Source organism: Cebidichthys violaceus, unplaced genomic scaffold, assembly GCF_023349555.1.
Source record: "Cebidichthys violaceus isolate CVI_PGR_0920_01 unplaced genomic scaffold, fCebVio1.0.p SCAF_1, whole genome shotgun sequence".
Taxonomy (NCBI): domain Eukaryota; kingdom Metazoa; phylum Chordata; class Actinopteri; order Perciformes; family Stichaeidae; genus Cebidichthys; species Cebidichthys violaceus.
Genome location: NW_027176262.1, coordinates 18,735,139 through 18,763,076, shown reverse-complemented (window position 1 = coordinate 18,763,076; position 27,938 = coordinate 18,735,139). Strand labels below are relative to the sequence as shown.

At 45.4% G+C, this 27,938-nt stretch overlaps 1 protein-coding gene across 1 annotated transcript; it reads right to left on the bottom strand.

Moving 5' to 3' along the window:
- Positions 1–70: 70 nt before the first annotated feature.
- On the bottom strand, positions 71–27,543 carry LOC137874641 (tyrosine-protein kinase receptor UFO). The gene is made up of 20 exons (XM_068713498.1): positions 26,951–27,543; positions 22,998–23,208; positions 22,494–22,594; positions 22,199–22,381; positions 18,734–18,814; positions 18,513–18,628; positions 16,028–16,223; positions 11,175–11,314; positions 10,903–11,047; positions 10,649–10,666; positions 9,622–9,751; positions 9,331–9,422; positions 7,202–7,297; positions 6,908–6,985; positions 6,324–6,416; positions 5,776–5,897; positions 4,997–5,106; positions 4,611–4,770; positions 3,243–3,379; positions 71–2,476 (listed from the first exon to the last, which is right to left on the bottom strand). Exons 1-20 carry the CDS (start codon positions 27,099–27,101, stop codon positions 2,017–2,019), a joined length of 2,820 nt encoding a protein of 939 aa, XP_068569599.1. The 5' UTR covers positions 27,102–27,543; the 3' UTR covers positions 71–2,016.
- Positions 27,544–27,938: the final 395 nt, after the last annotated feature.

The window sequence follows — 27,938 nt, the reverse complement described above, 5'->3', positions numbered from 1 at the left end:
ATATATATATATATATATATGTATATATATATATATATATATATATATATATATATATATATATATATATGTATAAGTACCTTTTGATGTATACCTCTAAGAAAAACAGCGCCTTATTTGGAACAAATGATCTCCCAAAAATGTGTGTTGGACTATATTCCATTCCAATGACAAAATTATGAACTAAAGCAAATATATATATATATATATATATATATATATATATATATAAAAATAAGTGCATGCATGGTGCAAAGTTGCAGCTAGTGAACCTTAAAGCAGGTTGCACTCGCTGCTGCTTTCTGTCTCCTCCGGCTCCTCGACTCTGCTGGTGCCAGACTTCTATTTACAATGCTAAACCTCGAGAAAGAAAAACAGCCCAGAATAAGAGAGAGTGGCAGGACGACGTCAGGTGGCGAGGTTCATCGCGTTCCCCGGCCTTACGCTCACTTAAGGAGAACTTGACGCCCTGCGATGCTTTAGCAGGTTTTTATTCTCTGCCTTTATGAATATGCAAGTTGTTCCCTGTGAACTGATTTCATGAGAGGCGTCTGCAGGACGACTGAACAGAAAGTATAGAATATAAGACATAGAATGAAAAAAAAGCATTAAAAAGATATACAAATTATAAACAAACATACAATGATATATATAAAAAACATTAGTGCAAAGTTGTAGAAATACAAAAATCAGCATTAAAAAAAATAATTACAAAATGTGTAATAACACTGTGCTTGAGCCAAAAGCAAAGGCAAGGAGCTTATCCTGCCGTTTGCCCTGGGTTACTCCACCATGTCTGTACCGTCCATCAGTCCATCCTCCTGCCTCTGATTGTTCGTACCCTCTTTGTTTGACCAGGACCTCTGTCCCTCTTTGTTTGACCAGTACCTCTGTCCCTCATTGTTAGACTAGTACCTCTGTCCCCGTCGAGCAAAGTGTCTCAGGTTCCTGAGTTATGACAAAAGAAGTGAAGACTGGTTGAATCAGGACTTTCACAGGCGTCTCTCCTGCTCGGGACGAAAGCCTTGTGTGACCAGTAAACGGCTCGTTGTGCTTAATGTGCAACTAGCAGTATGACTCAGAGCGCTATGTTAGGCTATCATACAAACTACTGTGGATAGTACACTCCTCATTCAAAACGGCTTCAAACAAAAAAGTCTTAAAAGCCTGCAGTGGAATGGTATTATCTTTGTACATTTTGGTCTCTAAATTCTTTTGTTATTACTTATTTAAAAAAATATAATTTCATTCATATTGTGTTGCTGCTATAGGGAAAACGTCTTCTAACTTCAGGTTTGGTGAACTTCAGTTGAGGGGTTCCTGTCGTTAAACTCTTCTTACTGTCCTTTATGAACTGTAAAAAAATATAACCTTAGAGCAGCCAGTGGTCTTCATCAGATGATGACACCGTCAGTGAAAGAGACTCTACGGCTTCTTCCAGTCATTTTTTTGCTTTTGAGTTGCACAGAAGCAGGGGCTCAGATGGGTGAGGGTTCTCCATCAGAGGAACACTTTCCTCGGCCGGTGTGAGTCCTCCGCGTTAGCGTTCAGGCCTCTGAGTGTGTCTGGTTGTGGATTCAGCCTGGCAGTGTGTGAGCTGGTTTCACAGAGACTTGTTGTAGCTTAATCACATGGAGGAAATCGATCTGCTGTATACAAGTAGCTGTGCAGATCCGGTCTTTTATAGCGACTGGGAATGCATTTCTCTGATTGTGCTGCAGTGTTCGTGGGCAACAATGTGTACTTTAAACCTGGTCACCCACTGTGACTTACTTTTACACCCTCTTAGAAAATGTGCTCATTTCAGAAGAGAGAGGAAATAATTCCGATCCTTCACTTCCTCGGAATGCCTTAGGCTTGCCTTAGGCTGTGTGTGCATTTGTGCAAAAATCTGTATGTCGGGGCACATTAGGGTTTCTTACAGTCAGTAGCAAGAGGCTGGATCTCGGTTTTGGACTAGGGGTTAAGGGACTGCACGCTTTGGCAGTGACGAGTCATGTTTTAAGAGTGGAGCCATCACTGCCAGGGCATTTTCCTGGACGCTTCCCTGTCCTCCAGCAGCTCCACAGTCGGGGTGGGAGCTGGCGTGGGGTTGGGAGTGGAGTGGCAGGATGGTTGTAGAGGCAGCGTGGCTGTGGAGGACGACACCGGCATGTCCAGGCTCTCCAGGGAGTCCGAGAGGGCTCGGTTGGTCTCGTGCTGGGGACAGAGGACGTAGCGGTTGGGCTGGTGGACCTCCACGGTGGTCACGGAGTCCAGGCCCTTCAGGCAGAGAGGGGATGGCCCGCCGACGGGGTCGCGGCCGCCGACGGCCCCCAGCTCCATCGAGGACTCATCCATGTTGACATACAGGATCTCGTCTGGGTCCTGAGTGTCTGGCAGATCCTCGAGGGCTTTTTCCAGCTCGCAGCGCAGAGCCTCGAATGAGGGGCGGTCCTTGGGGCTCAGCAGCCAGCAGGAAAACATCAGGGCGTAGCTGGAGAGGAAGAGGAAATGTTAATTTTATACTCAAAACATGTGAAAACCATTAACACTTCACTGTGTGGGTCCAGTCATTGCCAAATATTTTCCAAGAATTAAACTGTGTCATATTTTGTATGTAATTTGTTTGGACAAGACGGCACAAATTATAGTTTTTCACAAACTTCCCAATGATATATTATTTATTGAAAATGTATTAAGATTTATTGTTATTAATATACCTGGATTTCTCCAATACCAATTATATCTCTTCTATTTTAACTACTTTTAACTCTCTTTTCATGCTTTTTACAAACTTAAAAAATGTATGGGTAGGAACTTGCTGGCTTTGAAAGTTATCTGAATTTTTCCTATAATTAACACCAAATGATATATTCCTAGGACATCATTAATAAATCATAGGAAAAAAACTGCTTTTCAAAGCAGTTTAACAATTTAAGGTGAAATAAATTTTCAAAATGTAATTTAACAAAATCATTAAAATACCGGTCTCACGCATATTGTGAGGAAGGGTGCAAGCTTTTCAAATTGGAAGAATCTATATTTAAATGCTTCAGTAAAGTGTTTATCTAAGACTCTTTACGAAACAAAGCATCATCAGAGCAGATAGCCTTTAGACTGTTTTTAGCCTCTAGCCATGACTGGTTTAAAAAGGTATTTCTAATCAGAAGGCAAAAGATTTCCAAGGTACTTAATTATCAGCTGCCAGCTATCAGAGTGCGTCTTTGGAGGAACGTGAGAGTGAAGGCGGTGACACTCACATGCTGTCCAGACAGTCAGGAGGCTGTTTGAGACGGTTTCCTTGTCTCAAGTAATCATAAATCTCACTGTTTTCGACCCCGGGGTACGGAGTCTGGCCCCGCGTGGCGATCTCCCACATGGTGACTCCAAACGACCACTGAGAGAGACAGATAGTGAAGAGGGGAGGGGGAGGGGTTAAAGAGGTTTGAACTATCTTTAGGTTTTACACACGTTGCCACACACTTCTCTGTTTTTAAAGAGTAAAAATGACTCAAATTCGATCGTTTTTCTAACTTGTGAGGACATTGCATCGAGTTCCAGGAGGGTAAACTATAACAGCTACATGCATTACTCGTCTCTTTAACATTACGGTAATCTTTAAGCAATACAGTCACATAAAATCTACTTTTTACTACACTCTGTACATTACTTTCTTCCTTGGCAGACAGCTATTCCAATAGATATTAGTTTAAGTGGGAAAAGAAAACATGCACATAAATGCTCAGTATGTTTAAAACACTCAAAATACAGTGCTTCCATTTGGTGCTGTCACTCTCCTTAAAACTCCAAATATTTGCCTCAAAGTAATTTAATTAGTCATGTATTGGTGAAATAGTGATTGATTAGGAAACACTACAGTATGCAGATGAGCTGTAGAGTAATGAATTGCCCTGTTCAGACAGAGCACATATTAGCGGCCTGGGGGCGGGTCATTGTTTTTAAATGAGAGTGAAGTGTTTGTGCGCTGCTTTTGCGTTGCCGAGCGCCCCGTGTTTATCCGCTCTATGCGCCTCATGCTTTCTATGCGCCCCGGAACACGTCCAGTTGAAAACAATTCAACTTGGAGCAGAAAAGCAGCTGAAGTCACTGGTGTTTTGTGCACATTGTGGTGATTATTGCTGGATACCTGGAGCTACATGAGTTTACCAACCGTAGTTACGGTGGTCTGAACACAGTACAGCAGGTGACGAACAGTTCATGGCTTGTGTTAAGCTAATGTTAGCACTAAGTCGGTGGTTGTGGAGCACATTCTTTCATTTTCAACCTACAAAACACACTCTGTTGGATCAGGGCCTTTAAATGTTTTGATGGAGGTTTCGATTCTTGTTTCTGCTGTGAAATGAACCACCACTAAAACAATCCACTTCTATCAACAACTTCAGGTCTTTTTGAACCTCAAAAGATATATTTTGGTAGAAGAGTCACTTTATCTTAATCCTAATCATAAACTCAAGCCAAATAACCCTAAACTAAATTGTTAACCTTGTGGGGACCGGTCCCCTGATGGGAGAGGAGTCCCCACAATGTTGAACTGATTTCGGGTCTAAAACAAGCACACACGCATACACACACACACACAAAAACAAACACGCAGTAAGTGAACTCACCACGTCGCTCTTGGTTGTGTAGACGCGATCGGCCAAGCTTTCGATAGCGATCCATTTGACGGGCATCTTTGAGATCCGGCCCTGCCTGTAGTAGTCTCCGTTGTAGATCTTCTTGGAGAGGCCAAAGTCGGCCACACAGACATTCATGTTCTCGTTCAGCCTGAGGCAAAGAAACCGCAGTGTTACAGCGCTGCATTGTTGGGAAAAGAGGAATGGTGGAAAATAAAATAGTACATGCAAAAGTCATGGCTTTCCTTCTCGCTTCTCTCAAAATTCCTTGGTCTACTTTTGGTTCTGTTTAATCAGCTCTTCAAGAGAAAGAGCAAGTGATAAGACATACAGGAACCGAGAGAAAAGTGGAAGCGGGGGGAGGTTTTTGTGCTTACATGCAGTTGCGTGCGGCAAGGTCTCGGTGGATGAAGTTCTTGCTGCTGAGGTACTCCATCCCTCGGGCGATATCGGCCATGAACTTTACCAGCATTTGAGACGGGAGGTACTGCAGGACAGCACAGAGACAACAGAGTATTAGTCACACACACACACACACACACACACACACACACACACACACACACACACAGCTGACATTTATTTCCTGTACAGTAGAGGGAGCCAGAGTCCGACTCTGAACTGAACGCTCTCTCCTCCGGATACTAGCCTCCTCCTGAGGGAAGAGCGAGGCTCACAGCGCCGCTGTGTTTTGTGAACGATTCCAGAAACTCGTGGATGTTTCAACATTCTGCAGGATTCTTGTTTTGATTAGGCTTGTGTTTCTCAACCCCGGCTCTCCGGGGACATACTGCGTGTAATAGTTCTCAATTCCAAAAAAACATCTCATCCGTTAATAAGTGAAGCTGCGGAGAGCAATGACAGACACATATCTTGTGTTTTCATGATCTCAGAGCGTACGCGCTGCCAAAAAAGAAAGGTGTATGTGGGGACTGTAAAAAAATACTTGACGTCTTTGTTGACCTTTGGATCCCTTTTTGCTGACAGACATTCATGTGAACTTATAAACCCTGAACCCATTAAGCTGTTAGTTTGGGACCGTGTGCGTGAGACTGCCTGCGTTTGCATGTGTGTGTGGATGTGTGTGTGTGTGTGTGTGTGTGTGCACTGCTGACTTTGTGCTTTCATGGCTTTTATTGTGTGAGATTGGACTTACCACGGGACAGTCTCCCAGCCTTGAGTAGAGCAGATAGCTGTGCAGGTCTCCGTGTTTCATATAGGGCAGGATGACCACGGGGGAGGGGTAACCTTCACTCTCCACAGTCTGCAGACACACACCTGTGAAAACACAGCGGCTTAGTATTATACACACTACATACATCTTCTGTGCTTATAGAAGTTAACACAATGTCTCAAAACAGCTCAGTCTTGGATTTGCTAATTAAAGAAGTCTGGATTTTAAAGGGTCAGTTCACCCAAATCACAAAAAATAAACATGTTCTCACTTACTTCAGTGGTATTTAATCATGCACATAGTTATGGTTTTATTTGCCCAGGTTTTTGTCTCAAACATTTAGTCTTTACACGGACAGCGTCCTTGTTACTCTCGACTATCTACAGAAAATGCAAACCGGGACTATTTCTTTTGGTAGAATGTAGTTCCATTTAAAACTGTTCACAGTGTAGTGTAATTTATAAGGGAACCTGAAGAATCTCCTCAAGAGCTGACCCCTGACGTGCCGGGCAGAATGAATCCCGACTCACCTAGAAGCCTCATGACATTGGCATGGTCGAACTCTTTCATGCAGGCCGCCTCGCGGAGGAAATCTTCCATCTCTGAGCGGGTGCAGATGGCAACTGGGGTGGAGATAATATATCTGGTGAGACGATTTTGTATGACTCGCTACACACGCTGCCAGGTTGTGAAGTTGCCAGGGTCAGAAATATGCTTTTATTTCACAGGATGTTTTGGCTGCAAAATGTATGTAACTTGATTCTAATTCTGTTCTGTTGTTTTTACCACTAAGTAAGTTGAAACTGGCAGAAATTGCACATTTTCCCAATATTCTATCCCTAAAAATTCATCTTTTTCCCCTCAACTTTGGAGTTCTTACACAATTGTCTTTACTTTGCCAGTGCGATTCAATGTCAATGTGGGGTCAACGTTTTCTTCGGCCAATATTCTTCACAAGCTGCATCGCTGTCTGTTTTCCGATAAAAAAAATGAAATTTTTGCCCCCCAACACTTGTTAATCTGCGACCCGAGGGGATGTCCATCAATTGGCCTGTGTTCCCAAGATGAAGGGATTCATTGTGGTGATTGCTGAGTACTTTCACTGTCTACTCACTCTTCATAGTCTTCACAGCAACTTTGAGAACAGCCTCCTCCTGAGTCAGCAGCCCCTCCATCACAGAGCCAAACTCCCCTGAAGAGAGAGAGGAAGACGCAATCAAACGCCCAGTTTAGATGCAACAACAAAGACGGAAATGACTTGAGATAAGTGGAAAGCCAACATTAGTGCTATGGTAGAGAATACCTGACTATATAACCAACCCTAATGTATTACGGCACGTCAGTCACATATCAACCCCAGTCTGTCCTTGTAATAAGTCTGACACAACCGACCAGAACAAAGCAGTACCTTCTCCCAGCGTCTTTCCCAGGGTTAGTTTATGTCTGTCCACCATGACGTCTTGGAGCTTCTGCTTCAACTCGTCGCTGATGCCCAGGCTGTTCACTGAGCAGAGGGGGAAAAAATAAGGAATTGTAATGGTGTGTGAGGCTCGAAGCAATTAAATGAACATCGCAGAAAAGAGAGAAAAACAGCCTGATTGTAAAACCACAATGCACGACGCTAAGCCAAAAACAAAGTGTTGATAAACACTGCCAGCTTGAATAACAATGGAAATAGGACTATAACTAAACTAAAACCACTCTGTCTACTTGTAAAACTTTTAATTGCAGAAGAATGATGGTTAAAGTGGGCCTAACATTACATTATTTGGCTTTGAATTAATGTAATAAAGTCCAGTTCCAAAAATACTTTAAATGTCAATAATTATATCTTACAAAAAGTCAAACAAAGATTTTGTAAAAGTAAAACAAAAATAAAAAATAAAACCTGAATTAAAAATGCCAACTTGATCTTAAGCTTAGCTGAAAATAGAGTAAAAAACTATACAAAAATAAAGACTAACTCAAACTCGAAAACTTTAAAAAGTCAATTGTGCAGCGGGTGTCTGACTGTTCAGGCGCGGGACACCTGACCATGCGATCCTGCAGGGGACCCGGTTGGGGAGCTGAGGTCAGAGGATTTGAGCTGCTTTTAAAACATCCCTGGCTCTCTTCAACCAGCTGGCTGTCAGTGAGCTTTACGTTGGCGAGCAGACTGCGCTACAGACGCTAGTTCTGTTTCCACATCTGGGCCGGTGTATGACAAGGCAACGACATGCACCAGAGATCCCTCGTCCAGCTGCTGCTACACTATCAATCTGCCATTGCGTCCGACAACAATGTGCTCAGTCCACAGGCATGTTCCAACACATGCTGGAGCGACCGGTTATTAGCCGATGCATGCCATAAACTAGAGTCTCTGGGGTTTTTTTCTCGACTGTGTCCTGAGAATTGGCCCCGAATCACTGGTCAACATTAGCAGCGTAAATCCCGCCCAAATCTCTCCAATCTGACCCCTTCTTTTATTCCCAGCGAGCTCCCCCACCCCCTTCCATTCACTCCGAGTACACATTATCTCCACATCTCTTTTTATTATATTTTTTTTAGGGGCTGGTCTCATTTTACGCACTGAATAATTTTTTTCGCCTTTCCCCTGGCCTCTTTATGGCTGCTGCAAGCTGAGACTTGCCTATGAGAGGTTCGACACAAATATCACACGTACACCTGGGATGTTACGGCCTCTAATGTGACCCAGCTGTGTGAAATTTGAGCATACGAGCTGTGTGCAGGTACGTATCTCTGTCTGTAATCACAAGGACTTCAAGGAGGGGGGGCTACTTGCTGGCGATGGCACCAGAACCAGTGCGAACTACATGCTTTGTCCTCCACCAGTACGAGGTCGTAGCTCCACCTGGACGAGACCTTTAAACCCACCCCAGAGGTGACGTGACCTCCAGTCGGAGCAGGTCAAGTCCCACCTCGTCTGTTGTTACAGGCTGCTTTAAATCTGAAATGTCATTCACGGGAGGGGTACGTCGATGTTGTCTTCATTTCATCTGTCCTCGACAGTAAAAGATCCTAAAATGTAGCCAAATTTAAATCTGCCGTTCACGCCTGGTCATACAGCGCCACCAATGGATTAACTGCACATCTAATCGATGTGACTATAAAAAAGATGAAACATTGCTTTACAGATCATAAGGGGCGCAGTGTTGTTGTGGAGTATGTCAGCTGACTTGAACACTCCAGGGCTGCTTTCACAGCTGTGGGGAATTAATTCACCCTGCGTTTCGAGACGGGAATCGTGTTTCTTTGGTTGATCAAAGGCAGGAACGCGATTCCCGTCTCGAAACGCGGAGAACAGAACCGTCACTGTGTGTCAAAGGAGATCCTTCCATTGAACTGTCAGATCTGAGTCCAGAGCGTGAGAGATGATGCTTCTTCTGCTACCTTTGTTTTTGTGTATCACTATCTATCCCGGGGACAGAGGCAGGTTTGGGCACGCTGAGAGCCTCGTCTCTTGCTGCTTTAGGGACAGTCAGGAGGGATTATGAATCTTCCTGACAGACATGCAGGGGCAGGGAAGGGGGAACTCACGTGTTGCCTCTGTGGTCCTGCGGCTGTAGGTGCGGCGAGCGCGGTACCTGACCACCAGCTCTCCGCTCTCCATCATGGGTTCGAATGCCTCCCTGCGAACGCAAAAACACAATGAGAGGCCTCTTCCTGGCACATTGCGTAAACACAGCTGTCTTCTACTCCGTCCAAATGCATCAGCATGCATGCAAAAGTGAGGCAACTGGGTCAGAGAGATTTTTTTAGGGTTTGGCACTGCTATCGCGCCCCTCCCTTCCACCCAGGAGGAGTGCCAGCAGCAGCCCATATACGCACCCAAAACGTGTCTCCTTGCGCCGCAGCTTGGCCACGTAAACGGCCATGAGCACAGCTATGGACACAGCGCCGGCGACGGCCATCACCACATACCACCAGTGCCAGGAAAAGGCCGGGGGCGAGGACGGACCTGAAGGGGGAAGGGAAGGGTGTGTGGACAGAGTCGGATGAGGGTTTAGTCATGTGGGTCTTTTTAGGATGATGGACAAAAAGAAGGGATTATGTTTTGATTTATTTGATCAACTGAACGGCTTCATGGGGTTCCACAGAGCCAGTCTACAATTTGAAATTAAATTCCCTTTCTTCATTCCATGGTTATTACATGTTTGTGATATCTTCTCGCAAGGCTTGTAACGAAAACAATGTGTACTTTTTACACACATACACAGCATTATTGTGAGGGAAACTATGTTTCATGTTTCAGGTGACGTCATTCCTGCCCTCCATGTTCGTTGAGCTACATCGGAAATTCTAAAAGTATCATCCTTTTTTTCCTCACTCTCAAAACATGTACTTTGTCTTCGAGCTGTCCCATGTCCCCAAAGCCGCTGCTATTCTTTCACAACCTCCACCCACAGTTTTCAACTTGTCCTCTGAATTCACATCCCCCCTCCCCCGCCCTCCCCCAACTTCCCTTGCCTCCTTTTTTATCTGCCATTCTTGTTGTTTGAATTGTCTGTCTGGCTCTATTAGACTAAGCAAACAGAGATGCTGCACTGTTCCTGCCCGTTATAAATATTTATGATGCGTCTCCCCATTCACCCCTTCTCCCCCCCTTTCCCGTCGCTCTCTCTCTGAGATCCTCTCTTCTCTTTCTTTCCTTTCCCTTCCCCTTTTTTTTTCCTGAGATACACAGGAAGGAACTCTCAGGCTCGTGGAGGAACCCAGTGACAGAGAATAAGAAAAGAGAAGTCCTGTGGTGAAAAAACAACCTTCCATGAGCTCACTGTGTCATTATGTGTCACTCTGAGAGGTCACAGCAGAGCGTGTTTGAAGGTTTGTATGTGTAAAGCCGGTCATTACTCACCCTTAAGTTCCTCCATTTCTGTAGGAGTTAAAAAAAAAAAACAGAGCCTATGTCAATATTTTGGCACTCACTGGTTTATCTATGCAGAATATATGAAACAACATCTGACATCTTGGAGGAAAAAGTGAATACGGTCATTTTAAAATGGTACTAAAGTTAAGGTCAGACTACTTCTTACAAAAATAAAATAGGAATCTTAAAAAGTTATTTTGCATATATTTTCATTGGCAGTTTTGACACATCTTGTCACTCACCGGGATCAATAAGAGTAAGGGTCTGTGTGGGGGTCCAGGGTCCTTGCCCCGCCCCTGTATAGGCGCACACTCGAAAAGACACATTGGAGAGGGGGGCGGACACATTGATTGACAACTCTGTGTCCAGGGCGGTGTCCACAATAAACTGTCAACAAAAGAAAAAAGAGGGAGACGGTCATAATGAAGCAGATTAAACACTTTCTTTGTATCTTTCAGAGCGACGTCAGACACCATTGCCTCATGCGTTTAGTTTATGAGTGTCCCAGACTGACCTGCTGCGTTGCAGGCGTGCTGTACTCCACCAGGTAGCCCTGGAGCTCTCCGTTTAGCTTCCCCGGAGGCCCTTCCCACGTCACCAGCACCTCCGTCCCGTTCAGCGCCGCGCTCACGTTGACCGGCGGGTTTTCTGGCACTGAAACACAAAGCGGCAAAAACACAACTTGAAGGCCTTTCACTTCTCACCCAGTTACATGGATTTTTAACTTTTAACTTCTCAGGGCGTGGCGAAAAAGACTCTGGGTATGAATGAGGAGCCCGCAGTGCTGTGACTGTGGTGGCCCGGGGCCAGTGGGCTGGGGGGGGGGGGGGGGGCTTAGCCAGGCGTGTGCTGTTTTGACAGCCTGCAGCCTCGAGGGTGTGGACAATTACAGCAGCTGGAGGGAGAAGATGTCAGAGAATGTGGGGAATTCAGCTTCATTAGGACAAGAGAGGCTAAAAGCTACAGGGGCGATTAGCCGAATTCAGAAGCCGTGGTTGGACGGCCTCGGGTGGACACACGCTGTGTCCCCCTCCTTCATGCTGTCCCCCCTCTTCTGTCCATCCCTATTTCTGCTTCACTCTCTTTCGCCTGGCTTTTTCTTTTCTGGCTCTTTGGAGCAGAGAGTGAAAAAAAAGGCTGCTGGCAGCAGAAACACCCAGGAGAGACAACCTAGCTGAAGAAATGGTAGAAGTAGTGAGAGGAATGTGTGTGTGAGTGTGTATGTGTGTGTGTGTGTGAGTGTGTATGTGTGTGTGTGTGTGTGTGTGTGTGTGTGTGTGTGTGTGTGTGTGTGTGTGTGTGAGAGTGATTGACGCTCTGAACAACACTGATCCAACAATCTTCTCGCGAGGAGACGACATCGCTCATTTCCTTTGTTGCCGTCTGAGTTGGGGCTCTCTTTGTCTCTGCAGGCTTACAAAGTCACACAAACTAGCTAAACCCCCCCCCCACACACACACACACACACACACTCAAAGTCAGTGTGAGTTTTGGAAACATGGCCCAGCCTATATGGATGATGTTATCAGGAAGCGTTTGGCGGATGATTGTTTCCACATGCGGCCCCTGCTCTGCCTGCCAGCGGCAACGAAAACAACCTCCGAGTGCATCGCCTCCACCTATGATCCGTCATCTCCCTCTCTCTCTGCCTCCTTCTCCACCCCTTTGTTCCCGTTCCCCCTTTCTCCTTCCCTCTTCGTCTCTCTCTCTCTCTCTCTCTCTCGCTCTCTCTCTCTCCCTCCCTCCCAGTCTCCCATCCAACATGATTCCATCTCCTCCTTTCCAAGTCCTTTCTTCTCCCTCGCTGCCCTCTCTGTGGTAATGTCTCTCTCTCTTTTTTTGTCATGGCGCTATGAGAGATGTTAACTGTTGACGTCAAACTTTGTGTAATAAAGGGGGAAAAAACTGTTGAAAAAGCTCCAGTTGAGAGATTTGGGGAGTTTGAAAAGGAAAACCCCAAAACTACACGTGTGCCGCTGGTTCTGAAATGCAGAAACTACTGAGAAAAAACCTGTTGTTCCTTTGTCTTCCACATGAAAGCAGCTTGGGGCTTTGCCAGAGGCTGAGAAACAAACACTTTTGAGCCACAATTAGTTCACAGCAGACGTGGTTAACATCTGCACGGCTGCTTGGCTTCACGACTACAGTTTCAAGCTATCGGAGAAGCAGTGCCGGATAACCATTTGAACATCGCTTCTCCTTCTGTGCGCTTCATCTCGTCCTCCGCGTGGGTCAACACGCGGATGGAAAAGGGTCACCCCTCAGCCAAAAGCATTGACTCATAACCCTGGAGTCTGTTCTCCATAAATGAAAACAAACTCAGCCCTACACAGGAAAAACATGTTTTGCAGATCAGTCAGAGCACGAATGTTAGTGTCATCAAAAATGTCTCGTTTTATGGCAGACTGTCGTTGGCAAACTGAGTCCTTTGTATTTTTTTAGCTGGCAGTAGTATTAAACGAGATTAAATGTGACACGTGAATGTTTTGTCCCGTGTCGTCGTCGTGACTCACTTCCATCAGGGCGGTGAGTTCGGGTGTCCCGTAACTCTGGATTAATTCTGCCGTCACTTTAGGGGTGCAGACAGATGTGTAGAGGGAATCTGCCTTAGCACAATACTTAAAAAGTACACAATAACTCTTGTCGATTGTTGCCACGCCCGACCTTTGTCCATTCATTCTGTTTGTTTCTTGGAAAGAGGCATTTCTGGATGCGTTTACGGAATAAATATGTCAAACATAATGCCGTCGCAGATTTTAGGATTTAGGGGGTGACACAGGTCTTCACTTCCTCTCCCACCAACCAGGCCCCCCCCCCCCCCCCCCCCACACACACACACACACACACACACACACTCTTTATGTTCTCTCATCCTCGGGGGAAAATAGTGAGCTTTGGGAAAATAGCTAAATGAGTGTTTTCTCAAAGCGCCCCCTTCCCTTGTTTCCTTGTTCGTCTATCCATTCCTTGCCTTCTCCCACCATCAACCCAATTTTTTTTTTCCCACAGTGCCTATAGCTGAGTGCTCTGGAAAGGGAAATCACAGGTCATCTGAGGTCAAAAAGAAAGGGGGGAAATGAAAGATGAAGGAGTGAAGAAACGTGTTGTTTGCTTGTTTGATGCAGGAAAAATAAGTTCCATAGAGCCGTTTGTAGGATTTGAGGTTGGAAAAGACTACTGCAACAAAATGAGAGCGTGCTAGCACTGTCTACTTGAGGGAAATGGGGGTTGGGTATGAGAACAAAAAAAAAGAGCTGGCAGGAGAAGAGTCTGTAATGAAGTGAAAAACTTGAGAATTTAAGGGAGGAGCAGCAAATGGGGACGTCTGTGCCAGAATGAGACACGTAAAGAGATAGTGAAGCACATATCTGCACAATTTCTTCATGAGAAACAAAGAAGGACAGACATTAGAGTCTTATGGGAGTTCAAACAGTCTGCAGCCTTGAAACCAAAGAGCGAGATGTCTACCTCTCCCCTTCATTCTCTCACTCCCTCTGACCTTCCTTCAACGCCTCCTGAACCATCTTTGACCACCAGCTGAATCTTATCTTCTGCTTTTATTTTTCATCTTCTGACTCATAAGGACAAGTGCAGAGAAAGCTGTCGGAGATGAAACATAAAAGGTCGAAAGGGATGTTACATAAATTGGCGAAACAGATGATTTTTTTTTCCCACTGAAACAAAACTTTTAACTTTGTCGAAAAGAGAACTGAAACTTGAAAATTTCTACTGCAACCAGCGTATCTCAAAACCACTTTTTGTCCTTCTGCTTTACAGTAGGAGTTGCTACTTCTCCATTTTCCTATTTATGTGAAACACTATGTGCTTAGTGTTTTCGGATTGTGAGCGGCTTCCATGATGGAAAGCCCCCATCATCCCTCCTGTGGCACATCTCTCCTCTTAGCGGTTTCCATTCCTATTCATCCAGGGATAGAGACGGCATGAGCTGGCATGGAAAATCCCACCTCAGTTTAAACTCCAACACACGGCAGCATAGCGTTCCAGTTTGGACGGAGTGTTGCGATCCTAACTGAGGCCTTTCAGGATTATTTTAACGTCCACCCTCTCTCTCTTCCCGTCTCCGCCTACTCTGTCCCCGCAGTCCCAGTCAGCCTTCCACCTCAAGAGTTTACATTTGAAAGTTCGTGGAGGTACAGTGACTGGTGTCTGGTATTCTTCATAAACACAGACTTAAGTTGAAGGGGCACAGGAAGGAACGTAATGACTAACAGTGCACTGTAACTTGACTCTCTGACTCCTTGTTATCCTGCTGAATCAAGCTGAAAAGCAGTTGACAGAATTAAAGCTGCAGTGAATTCGATTCACCTCAAAACAAGCTCAGAAAATATGTGCCTTTAGGCAAAAAAAATAAAATAAACGCTACTGAAGAAAAGACTATTGCATCCCAGACAGGGGCCACTGTCGCTGACTTTTTGGAACCAATGGAAGCTTGAATTAGAGTAATGGGGACAACATTTTTTAAAATTGGTCCAGTATTGAATGCTGTGGTCGACAGCTGCTAAACAGGCTGCAATTGGATCGCTCTGGGCAACTCCCCGTCGTCGATGTACGTCCACTAAAAGTGCTTGTTTTTGCCATTGACCAACTGGACCAATTTAAAAAAATGTTGTCTCCATTAGTCAAAAAATAGGGTCCAGATTGAAAAAGTGGACGTGCTTTGATGGTGAGGAGTTGCCCCGAGCGATTACATTGTAGCACGTTTCATGGGGTGAGTATGCTGCTGTCTGCAATACTGGACCAATTAAAAACATTATTGTCTCCATTAGTCACTTGGACAAAAGAAACAGGGAAAAATAGGGTCCAGGTTGATAAATACAGAAGTTACCCTTTAATTTAGACTTTCCCAATTTTGACCTCGTAAAATCTGAAAGCAATAACAAAGCAAAAGGCATCTTTAATATTTAATCATTAGGTCTGCACATTGAAGGTACTTGTCTTAGATATGTAAAATACACTAACACAGCTTTGAAATGTTCAAATGCTGCATCAGTTGCAATTTGCCTATGAACACTAGAGAGAAAAAGCAAGGCCTGGCATTTTTTCAGATGGTACATCCATTTCATATAGGACACACATAGGACTGCGTACGTAATACTTAGTTCAATAAAATGATCCTTGGCACAGGTCAAAAAGGCCTTAAAAGTGCTCAATGGTGCCTGCTAGCTGCAGCGTAGCATGTGTCTTGCACTGGTTACAGTACACAGCAGGAGTGGGAGGAGACTTAGCCAGTAGCCAGATAGCACAGCATTGACCTGGACTCACTTCAGAGGCAGTGACCCGACACACACACACACACACACTTCCAGGGTGAAAACAAACATCTCCTCAGTCAGCCGGAGGCCTCACCTCCTTCTTTGGTGCGCAGCTCCACCCAGGGCGACCAGTCAGATGGGCCCTGGCTGCTGTGGCAGGCCACCCTGACAGCGTAGAGGCTGTGGGGCTCCAGCTCCCCGATGAAGTGCGTGGCTGGCGGGATGTTCACATTCTGGTTGTGGATCATCTTATCTGGGCCTGCTGCGGAGGACTCTCCCGAATGTTTGGCCTGGAACATTTAGATAATAAACTCAAATTTGTTACATTGTTTAATAATCTTTATTTACCACTTTCACACCCTAATATAAAATGTGCTGCTACATATTATGTACTGCGAGTTGGGCAACCTTTACAGTGGATTTCAGATAGTGTGACCAGATTGTGATTGTGATCTGTTTCATTGTTTTTTGGCACAAACAGGAAGAGGACGCTGTTTTTCAAGAGCCAACACGTCTAAAGCCAATAGGGAGAGGCAAATACAGTAGAAGAACTGGTGGATAAATAGCTTCCAACACGTTCATCATTTTGAGCAGAGCAACAACATGTAGAAATGTCATTTTTGTGATGGATTCAAATGGAAAGTGTGGCCTTAATCAATACCATCAATTATGCACTTCTTAATTATCACTATTTTTATTAGCAATAAAACAATTGCATGGATGCTGAGAATATATGATTCAAATTATTTGCGCATGTTAGAAATCAACATTTGATAATATTTAGCTAAATGTCTGGATTGGAGTTGGTCTGCAGGAGATCCTTTTTTTTGCAAAGAATAATATGTCCCAGGAGACATATCATGCTAATTTTCAGGTTCACACTTTTCACATATTTTGGGTTTCTACTAGAACAGACTATCATGTTAAAAAAAACAGGTTTGTCTTATTTTACAGTTTAAGCACAAAAAAGTGAGGTCTTCATGATATGTCCCTGAAATTGAAGTTTATAGTATAGAGCAACTTTGAATTCCTGTTTCTGTAGGCTCAATATGTTTTGGAGGTACTGTGGAAGAAGTCTGGGAGATTGGAGTCCCTGTGCTTAATGGTGGTGGGGGATGGTCATTAAGTGTTAATTGCCAGAGATAGTGCAAAATCTGCCCCATTGTTGTGAGCCAGGCTTTAGTGAGGTGCACTGAAAGCAGAACCCATCGACTAAAAATCCCAGTCAGAAACCTGCTGTGTCTGCAAACTCACTGTGGTAAAAATGTTTAAAGAGGAACACAAAGGCAGAAGGGGGGAAAAAAATCCTGTATTGCAGCAATCTTAAAAACCACATTAAAGTTGCCGGTCTGGAGCATTATTGTGGCTCCTGCAGGCTACTGGCTGCACTTCACAGGGTGGGCTTTACAGTAAGAGCTGGAAACATGTCTATAATAGCCAACACAAACAGATCAGGTGTGTGTGTGTGTGCGTGTGTGTGCATGTGCGTGTTCAGCTGGTGCTGCTGTGCTCTGCTTTTGACAATGCCTTTTTGAAAACAACATGAGTATTCAGGGGGAGCTGGGTGGGAGAGTTCTTCCACATGGCGTGAGTTAGGTGGTGTGACGTCCCGAGGAATATTAAGTTGCGTGAATGAGGACTGTGAAAGAAATGTGTGTACGAGAGAGCGAGTCATTCCCGGCTCGGTGAATCACCGTCCCGCCTGCAAACAAGTGTGTTTAATCTAATTGTGCGGCTCGGCTCTGAGTCACACTTGAGCCTGCATTCCCTTCGTATATGCTCAGACCCACAATACCTGCTGTCACTGCACTTCCCCTGTTTTCTTCTTCCTTTCCTTCTTATTGTCTTTCTTTCTGTTTGTTATGCCTCCTTTGTGCAGCACAGTAACATCTCTCTGCTCTGTAGCTTTTTTTCCCCCATCTCTCTTCGGCCCCACAATGAACTGTTAAATTCAGATTTTTGCTCTGTTTCTGCCGAAGCCGGCCCCTCGCCTTGTTCCCCAGTGTGTGTGTGTGTGTGTGTGTGTGTGCGTGTGTGTGTGTGGGGGGGGGGGGGCAAGAACAGACGAGAGGTATGAGGGGCAGCTTTATTAGAACCAGACGTTTAGGGGTGTTGCTGCTGCACTGCTCTCTTCTCCAGGAGAAACCCCCCCCACTCTCAGCTACGAGCTGCAGTGGCCACAGAGCAGGAGAGTTGCAGAGAGACACTGACGGAAAGAGAGAGAGAGAGAGAGAGAGAGAGAGAGAGAGAGAGAGAGAGAGAGAGAGAGAGAGAGAGAGAGGGAGAGGTGCTACACAAGATTAGTCCAGGAGGCCACACTCCCAGAGCGAAACCTGATCCACTGGTACACGAATAACGCAGGGAGGGGTAGAGGATGAGTTAAGAGAAGAAAAGAGAAGCAAGCTCCTCTCTTCTGTAAAAAGTAGGGCCCGCAAAAGGTAGAGAGAGCAGAGAGTCCCGCAAATAAAGGGGCGAGGGGCTATGTGTTAGTTTAACATGCAGGTCAGACGGTCAGACTCAGCAGTGACTCGTTTTCGCAGCTAGTTGTTGTATTCCACCTCCTCTCACGTTCATCTCACCTGCACAGTGCAGCGGACTATCGGGTAGTCGCCTCCAAAAGCGGGCTGCCATGCTAAACGGAGACTGGTCGGTGTGATCTCCACGGCTCTCAGGTTCTGAGGCTTGGACGGGAGGACTAAAGAAAGACACGAAAAGACATTATAAAAAATAAAAATAAAGATATAACCACAACAACGTTTAAACAGGAATGAAGGCTGACACAAGTGCTTGTGACACCTACCAGTGATGGTACCAGATCCAGAGGTGGCCACTCCTTTGCGGTTATGGGCCTCACAAGAAAAAGTGCTGGTCCGGTTCAAACCTGGACAGACAAAAAAAGAGACAACATTGGTGTGTGAATCGGGGGACATCCGTGGGTCCTTGCTCAGCATGCTGAGTTGCACATTAAGTCAGGGTGAGAAGCGGTGTGAAAGTTCAGACTGGAGTGAGAATAATGTGAGGGTAATAGTTTCCATAAGGTCAGGTGAACTCTCTGTCAACAGTGTTGTGCTTAGTTCCGGGCGTCAGCGTGCGTTTGTGGATGTGAAAGTGCATGTTTGAGAGATTGACCTGCACAATAAACACATCAAATCCGGCATTTCGTCAAAACCGGACCAGTCACGGTCATTTAAAGGAAGAGATTTGTCCTGGGAAGTTTCTCTAAAAGATTCAACAAGCTCCTCAAGTCCCACGACAGCCACAGATAAAAAATAATAATTCTCAGAGTATTTGATATATTGTTTGATGTCGGGATGTAAAGAGAACACCTTACCCACCCTAGCTGTAAAGCCTTGATCCGTACACATTTTCACTGTTTTAAAACATTCAAACATTGTCTGAACACTGATGTAGAAGATAAACATAACTGAAAATAATCGATACAAGCGTGCACGGTGAGCACTGATTTGGTGATTTGCAGATCAAAAGATATCCGGATTGAAACTGTGCTACATTTGGTTGAAAACAAACATTGTTATTTCTGATCTGACATCTACAAATTCTTCAACCAAACTAGGGCGATGTTGTGTTTTGGCCTTCAAATCCCTTTCAGGACGAAGACTGTCTTCTTAAACCAGTTTCGGACAAAGTCTTAGAATGTGGAACTTCGCTTTATATCAGAAGCCCTAAACTCCCTCTTAAACTCAAGAATCTCTTTTTCCTAAAAACACTGCATGATTGTGACTCTTCGCTCTTGCAGCGAATCTTTTCCCGCCGTGTGCTTTTGAGAACAAAGAGAGCGGTCGTGTTGAGGGTCTAGGTGTAAAAAAAGGCTGAGCTGCTGCCTTCGTGAGGCTGGGGCTCCTCTGAAGGGGGCGAAACGCACTGTGACACACACACACACACACACACACACATACTGACATTCAACAGTGAATGAGTACTCTCACAAAGTGACTCACAGCGTGCTCACACACTCGAACCCTTCCACAACACCACACAGGCTCACACACACACACACTCACACACATACTGAAACATGTGACACTCAAGTTTTTAACCACTGGTTATCTAACACCCCGACATTGTCAATCAGCCACGAGCTGAGACTCGCACAGAACTGCGCAGTGTGTGTCGCTCTGCGCTGACGGCACCATGCCTCCATTGTGCTGCAGCCGGAAAAAGAACAGGGGGTACGATCCTCGCTGGGTGAAGCGGGAGGATTGTGAGAGAGGAAAAGGAAGGAGGGAGGGGTGAGGGGTGAGGGATGACCGCTGGCCGTGTGGGAGAATGAAGTGCTCATCGGGCCATCTCGAGATTGCGCCACTCGCCCTTCTGGCTCTTTTCCTTCCCCATCAGAAAACCGCAACACAACATCCCCCCAGACCAGCTGAACATGTCTGAGCTCACGAGCATCACAGTGTTGACCAACGGTGTTAATGTCAGCTGGGGACGACAGAGGACAGGCCTGGTGCTTCCTTTATCGTGACTCGAGTATTAGGACTGTGACTCACAGAGCTCATCATTGTTTTGTTTATGTACTCCAGCATATTGGATTCACAGCTGCAACTAATCTTGTTTTCATTATTAAAGCTAGAGTGAGCAATGTTGTTAACAAACAGTTTTTTGCTAGATTTGTTGAAATCCATCATTCTCATTCTCATTATGACGATTTCGGGGGGAGAGTGGCTTTGGAGGGAGGCCTGAAGAGACGGGCTGGCAGTGTTGCCGACATGGCGACTTCACAAAATGTTCCAAATCAGTGAAAAACACCCATCACAAATTCCAAGAGCTGATGTCTGTTGGTTTAGTCTGACCAACAGCGACTCAATTCACAAAGATATGAGACAGAGAGAAGCATTAAACCCTCTGATCTGAGAAGCTGAAACCAGTGAATGTTACATGAACAATGAAGTTAAAGCGCTGAGTTCAATCTTTAAGAGAATCTGATGAATTTATCATCAGTATAATAGTACTGGACTTTTTATTAATAGTCCCACAACTATAAGTCAATACGGCGATCATAAACATGCAAACCATTGTATGTTCTTGACTGTTGTCATTCTGTTGACCAAAATGCAAATGATTTGTGCTTCTCTAGGATTCTAAACCCTCTATTATTGTACACTTTAAGTTCTTTAAGTGCTCTCTGTCCTAAAGCTGGTGGACAAAGCACACAAAGAGCTGTGGTTGCTTCACTGTCCATAAGATGTGGTTGGAAACCACCGTAAGACTTGAAGCTACAGGGAGATGTGTTGCCCTGGACTTCTTAATGTTTGAAATGTACGTTGAGCCGTTTCTTTTTACGGTTTACAGTATAGTACGATTATTTGTCTTTGGACCTGTGGTCAGCCAGAGCAGCTGTCCATTCCAGAGACGTGAGTGTAGGTTACCGCCAAGCGGGCCCTGGTCATCACTCTGATGCTCCGATGAGTCAAACCAGACCCTTCAACCGAGCGCTCCCTCCTGCTCCTCCCTCCCTCTGACTCAGCCTGCTCTTCCTGTCCAATGGACTCAACACAGGCCAGCTATCTGGCAGGCAGCTGTTTGTATTCAAGCTTCTGTCTTTTATCTCCTTCTGCCCATCTATTTATCTCCCTCCAGTAGGCCCTCTTGCACCCACTGCTCTGCCTTAACCCACCAACCACACGACCACAAGGCACGTCCCCCAAATGGATCCGATGGCACCGTGCCAGCCAACCGGCTCTCTCTGTGGGAGGGTGGTTATTTCGGTGGTTTTGTTTATACCAGCGAGGGGGGATTTGAAAGCATTTGAACCTATAGAGGATAGTAGCTGTGTAGCTTTTGAGGCAGTACATTATAATCTATAATATACATTACAATACATTCAATTAAAAACTGATCATTTTGAAATTGTCTTGTTTCTAGTCATTTTAAAACTCTGTTACTTGGGGCCACAAGCTGCTGACAGCAATGTCTTACTTGACTAATGTAGTACTGAAATGAGTCGATTAATTAGGTAATCGTCAATAGTTTTAATTATCAATTTATTGTTTAACTCTTATTGAGCAAAAATGTCCAAAACTTTCTCAGTCACCGCCACGTTGAGAGCCGCATGGAGGCAATAGAAATACTCCCGATCTCGTATAAAGCACCTTTTAACAAATGCAGTCCCGGACTGTGTTTCTCATGGCTGATCATTTGGCCCTCGAGGAGTTGATTGAGGCTGCATGTTCTAATGGGTGCGACTATAAGCTGTGTGCACGCGGCCACCACCGCTCAGCTAACAGAGGGCGACAGACGATACCTGTGAGGTTGAGCGTGGAGGGCGACAGAGCCACCGGGTCCTCCAGGGAGTTGAGAGGAGCGCCGTCCTGCAGCCAGATGAGTCTGACCGGCTCTGGAGGTCCGTGGGCCACACAGCTCAGGCTCAGGGATACGTTGGCTACTATAGACATGTGCTGGGGCTCCACGGAGAAATGAGGAAGGCCTGAGAAAGAATGAATTCGCTGAATCAGGGTTTCGACTCAACTTCCAAATACAGCCGTGGTGCTTATTTTTGTAGCTGTCTGTGTACACCGGAGAGCCGCAGATGAACTCACCCTCCAGCTGAATGCTCCCCTCCTCAGACATGGTCTGGTGGCTTTCGGATAGAACAGCACATCGATAGGCGCCCATGTCGGGAAGCTGGACCTTCTCAATACTGTGCATGAAAAGGAATGATTTAATAGGTGATGTAAAGAGAAAGCGATGACAAACCAAACTGATAAAAACTGGATGATAGAGGCAGAAACACGGTCAGACCCTGATTACTTTCTTTGCAAATGTTGCAGTGCAATCATACCAGGATTAAATATGTTTTTTATTTGCTCAGGTTATGTCATTTCTTTCAGACTTCATTTCAAACTGCTCCAGCAGCTGGAAGTCAACGTGGTGACGTAATCCAGCAACAATACTGGTTAAGCTAGGTGAAAGGATAAGGTGGACGAACAGGAAATAAATCCAATCATAGCAGAGGCATGAGGGACATTTTTAGGCCAGGTGTGGCTGCCTTTACAGACGGATGAGCCTTTATCTTTTGAATCTCATGACAAAAGCAGCTCTACCTGAGCGTGCTCATGATTGTCCAGCTGTCGCCGCCGGTGTGGACTTGGAACTGGTTGGTGTCGGCGTACAGCAGCGGCACACCGTCTCTCAGCCAGAGCACATCGGGGGGGTCCTCCTCCTCGCCCCCCGTGCCCTTCAGGGTGCAGTGCATTGTGACGGGTTTGCCCAGCGAGGAGATGACGGTTTTAGGGCTCCGCTCGAACTCCAGATCTTTGATTAAAAGAGAAAGAGAGGAATCAGGATTAGAGGTTAACTAAAAGGATAGATACAGACTTGTTTCTGTCAGTGGTTGTGTTGAACTTTACATACAGAGCACACATTTACAACATGGTAGCATTTCCAGCTTTCCTTCTGTTATCCCACTATAAAAAGGCAACCTCAAAGAGTTACACCAACTTTTTAACTCACACCTTTACAGATAATATGCCTCTTATATCCATTTAGCTTATTTTGATTTATTAAAAAAAGTATAAGTAGTAGTATTTTTTCTTTAGGATATTAATCTCTTAAAATAATGTTTAAATTAATGTCATTATTGCTGTTATTATTAGTTTTATTTTCATTTAAGTGAAGATTATTGACAGAGGGAGTGTCTGGGATGTCTGGGGGCAATGTATTTGTGTATGTCTTCATGTGCAGAAAAAAAAAGAAGAAAAAAACATTGGAATTTGACACTGGAAAGGAAGTGCTAAATATCTTTTGCATTTAAGTGGCTCAAAAATGTTGAATGGTTTTGTGTTTTCTCCTTTATTAAGAAAAAGAAAATACATTTTTAAAAACATTGGCTTATTCATAAGGACTCTTGTGAACACAGTCAAATCAAATAGTTTCTTTTGTTCGATTTATAGTGGCACAAAAACACAGAGAAGAAGCCAATCTTGACTTTTGAGAGGCGGTAACCATCCCACTTTTGGTTTAATGAACGGCTTAAAGGCTGAATCGATTACCAAAGTTGTTGTTGACTCATCAATTAAACGACTGAACTCCTCACCATTAAAAACGTCAACATTTATTTGTGGTGGACAGGTTTGACTTGATAACACGTGATAACAGACAGGTGTGTTTATCCCCCCGCCACACTGAGTCCCGTCCTTTTGCGCTCGCTAACAGAGGGGCTGACCTGAGGAGGACCGAGCTGATACTGGGACAAAGGCTCCTTGTTGGAGGACGACCGCTCGCTCAGTGTCGGAGCACGGAGAGCTCAAGACAAACACTGAACGTATTCAGGGTTTCTTTCGAACCGCAAAGATGGGCCTGTGAATCTGTTCAACATCCTCAAAAAAAGGTTGTGCTTTTTCTTAACTTTGAGACATTCAACAGAAACGGGAGGCATTCCTGATGATGCTGAGGCGTGCGCGCTTTGTCAAAGGCCGTCACGGCCTCGATCTTAAACACAAAGTTGGCAAGGACGCATGGGCATGGATCTCTCCTGCAGGAATCTTTCCTCTACAGCATCAAATAAAAATGGTAAGCGTCCACAGAGCATGCCAAGGCTCTCCTTAACTCCTCGATAAAATATTAGGAGAATGTGCAAACTTGACCCTTGCATCTTGAAGTTCAGGACGAGAATAAATCACCCCTTGTTTCACCGAGCGACGCCCATGAAGATTTTCTCAAGCTTGTCAAACCGCCCTCCTAGTCTGTTTCATGGCCGACCTTCAACCTCTGACCCCCCCCCACCCCAGAGGACTCCGCTGCAGCCCATCTCACGCAGACACACACATAATTCAGCTGCTGACAACAGACATGTAGCGTATACAGCACACTTTGACAGCACTCGGTTCTGTAAATGTGCGTTCAAAGAAGCTCCTTCTGGGCGATGGATAAAGGGGCCCCGCTGGGTCCCTGCCTCACCGCCTCTCCTCCTCTGTGTGATTTTCTTTGGCGTTAAAAGTCATTCCTCCCTTTTATTTTTAAGCTTGGCCGAGCCCTTTCATGAATCAGCGTGGCCCTGACTTTGTTTGTCTTTTTTTGTCTCAGTGCCATGTTGAACAAAAGCAGCCCTACTTTCTTTCTCTGTCTCCGAGAGCTGCATTCATATCATAATAAGCTCCTAAAACCTTTTTATGAGAACGCAGAGGTAGACGGTAGAGAGAGCAGGCCCTGGTTAAACTCTGTGTGTGTGTGTGTGGCCCGTCTCCAGTGATTCATTTGTGCTTCACTACTCCGTCTCCTCCCTTTTGTCCCCCAAATTCCCTCGAGGTCCCACACTCTTTCTCCCTCCTTCCACCCAGTCTCTGCTCCTACTGTCTCTCTCTCTCTCTCTCTCTTGTAGAAAAAGTTAAATGTCAGTGGACATAAACATACCAAAATTACCCGACACAGTCCGAGCATTTATCCTCCCCTCTCTCCCTCCTTTTATCTTTCATGGCTTTTTAACGCTACACGTAACTCAGCCCCCTCCATTCACTGCCGGGCCTCTGCCCTTTTCTCATTTGGCCTCCCTTTTCATGCCATTCTTTGGATTCATCGCTGCACATTTTTGCCACCTCCCCTCCCAACTTCCCTCCACTCTTGCCCCCTTTTTACCCCATCCATCATTCCGATGCTTGAGTCTGAGTCAGACCGGCTCTGAGTCTGACTCACAAACCCCCCCCCCCCCTCTCCACACACACACACACACACACACACACACACACACACACACCCTCTTCATCCCTTACATCCCCTCTCACTCCTGGGCCACAGCCATCCCTGCATCCAAATAGGAACTGAGACGTCGGTAAAACTAAAATCAGTTTGAGAGCATCGGCCTGAGCTTATAAATCTCAGCGGTGTCTCGTAATGTCTGTCCCTCCTGGTCGTACATCTGCTGAGGGCAGAGGTGCAGCTCCCACAGAGACAGCGTGACCGTAATGGTCAAAACACATGAGCCGACAGGTGGAGGCCCCTGTGGGGACCCCGTGTTTTCGACCCACTGCGGTTGTAGCCGCCTGACTTGATTGTAAGAACAGATCAGGACTTCTGAGTGATGGTTGGTTAGACCACTGGGGCTGCTACTGATCATTATTTTCGTTATCGATTTATCTGACCATTATTTTCTCGATGAATAGTTTGCTCTATAAAATGTCAGACAATAGGGGAAAATGCCCATCCCAGTTTCTCAAAGTCCAAAGTGATGTCTTTGAATGTCTGGTCAGTCCAAAACCCAAATATATTCAGTTTAATATGATATAAAACTGAGAAAACTGGGAGATCTCCATGTTTCAGATGCTGAAAACAGCATGTTCTGCTATTTCTACATTAAAAATTACTTGACACACAACTGACTAACTGATTGGTCGACCATTCGTTGCAGGCATGTAGACAAGCAGGAGTCCACAGACTGGTTTTCTAGAGAACAAAACCTCTCTCCTTGTTGCTCTGCTACATGCCTGTGAACTGAGTTTACAGTGTTGTGATTCACTTCCCAGCAGGATTTATTTTAAGCTCTTTGCCTGCCTGGAATGCATCTCTCGAAAATCCACAGTATTCTGGAGAGAAAAAAACACCACTGGAATCCTGTTGTAGATAGTGGTTTGTTCCCAGCAAGAGTAAAAATAAAAAAGTATGCAGAAGAGTTCATGCTGCACCTGATCTAGAAGAAAACCCAAACACCAAGCCTCTGCACTCCGAAAAGGAAAACAAACTCTCGTGCATCCCCTCTTACGTGCTGTCACTGAACCATCACGGGGAGCTCGAGCCTGATCGAGCCAATGAAACTAATCGTTCACTTGTATCAAAAGGCTTTATGAGTGTAATGAATTCCTTCATGTCGGCCAGATGTTGAGCTCCCGCTGCAGCTGTGGTTGCGCTCACCACCCCAAAGCAAAAGTGTTTAACGAGTTAGGAGCAGAATGCTGACTGGGCTAATTGCTCGTTAGTTTGTTTTTCCTGTGAAGCTGACTAATCACAGATCGTTAGTTGTGAGAAAGGCCGCTGCGGCTGCTCGGTGCCAAATGAAAACCTTTACCTGTCAGTGTGCCGCCGGCTACTGGCCTCCAAGCGGAGAATAAGACGGCGAGGAGCAGAAAGGACCACTTAAACCCGCTCATGGTGTTTCCTCCTCTGAGAATGTGCTTCAGGAGAAGAGCAGTCATCTTGGAAACGTCCCCGGACTCCATCACCTCATCTCAGCAGCTCCGAGAACACCAAAGTTGTGCGGTGGGGGAAAAAGTTTTGTTGTGACTCCGACCGATGCTGGAAGTGTGTGACGATTATCCACCGATGAGCCCAAAGAGAAAACCGGATCCCGTCGTTTCGGTTCCCCCTTCTTTTTTTTTTAAAGAAGCCAGAATGTAAAAACTGCTCAAACGTGTTGTCGCTTCACTTCTTCCGCTGTTGTTTTGGTTGATCCCGACACTGTCCACTAAACGTCCCACAAGAAGAAAAAGCGCACAACTTAAAAAAAAAAAAGCGCTCCGAACTTTTCGGCCGCTGATAAACTTCACCAAATCTATTTCTAGCAAACCGAGGGAGTATTTAAAACAGTTTCCCGCAGTCTGTCGTCCGCTCGTTTCTCCTGCCTCACCGGTTCCCTCAGACTCCCTCAGACATTCCCTCTCTCCACTCTTCAAACAGGATTCAAATTCCTCAACTCAAAGTTTTTTCCACCCTCCTCCTCCTCCTCCTCCTCCTCCTGAGTCTCCCTCCTTTTTCTCAGGGGATGTGAGAAACCCTGCGGTATGCTGATTGTCTCAGCACAATCCCCCCATTCGCTTTTTTAATTACACACTGGATCCTCTGAAGTTGTAAAATAGTGCAGTTTATCACCCCGTTTTCCGCTGTAAAACAAAGTCCGTGGGTCAGTCTGCGGCAAAGACGGACCCGTCCGTGTGTGGATCAACAACATAATAGGTAACATTAAGTCATGGCAGAGGATCCATTATTCTTGAGAATAAATGAGACACACTGAGTTAAACCCTGTCATCATAGTCTTTTAAAGAGCAGTAACTTAATTT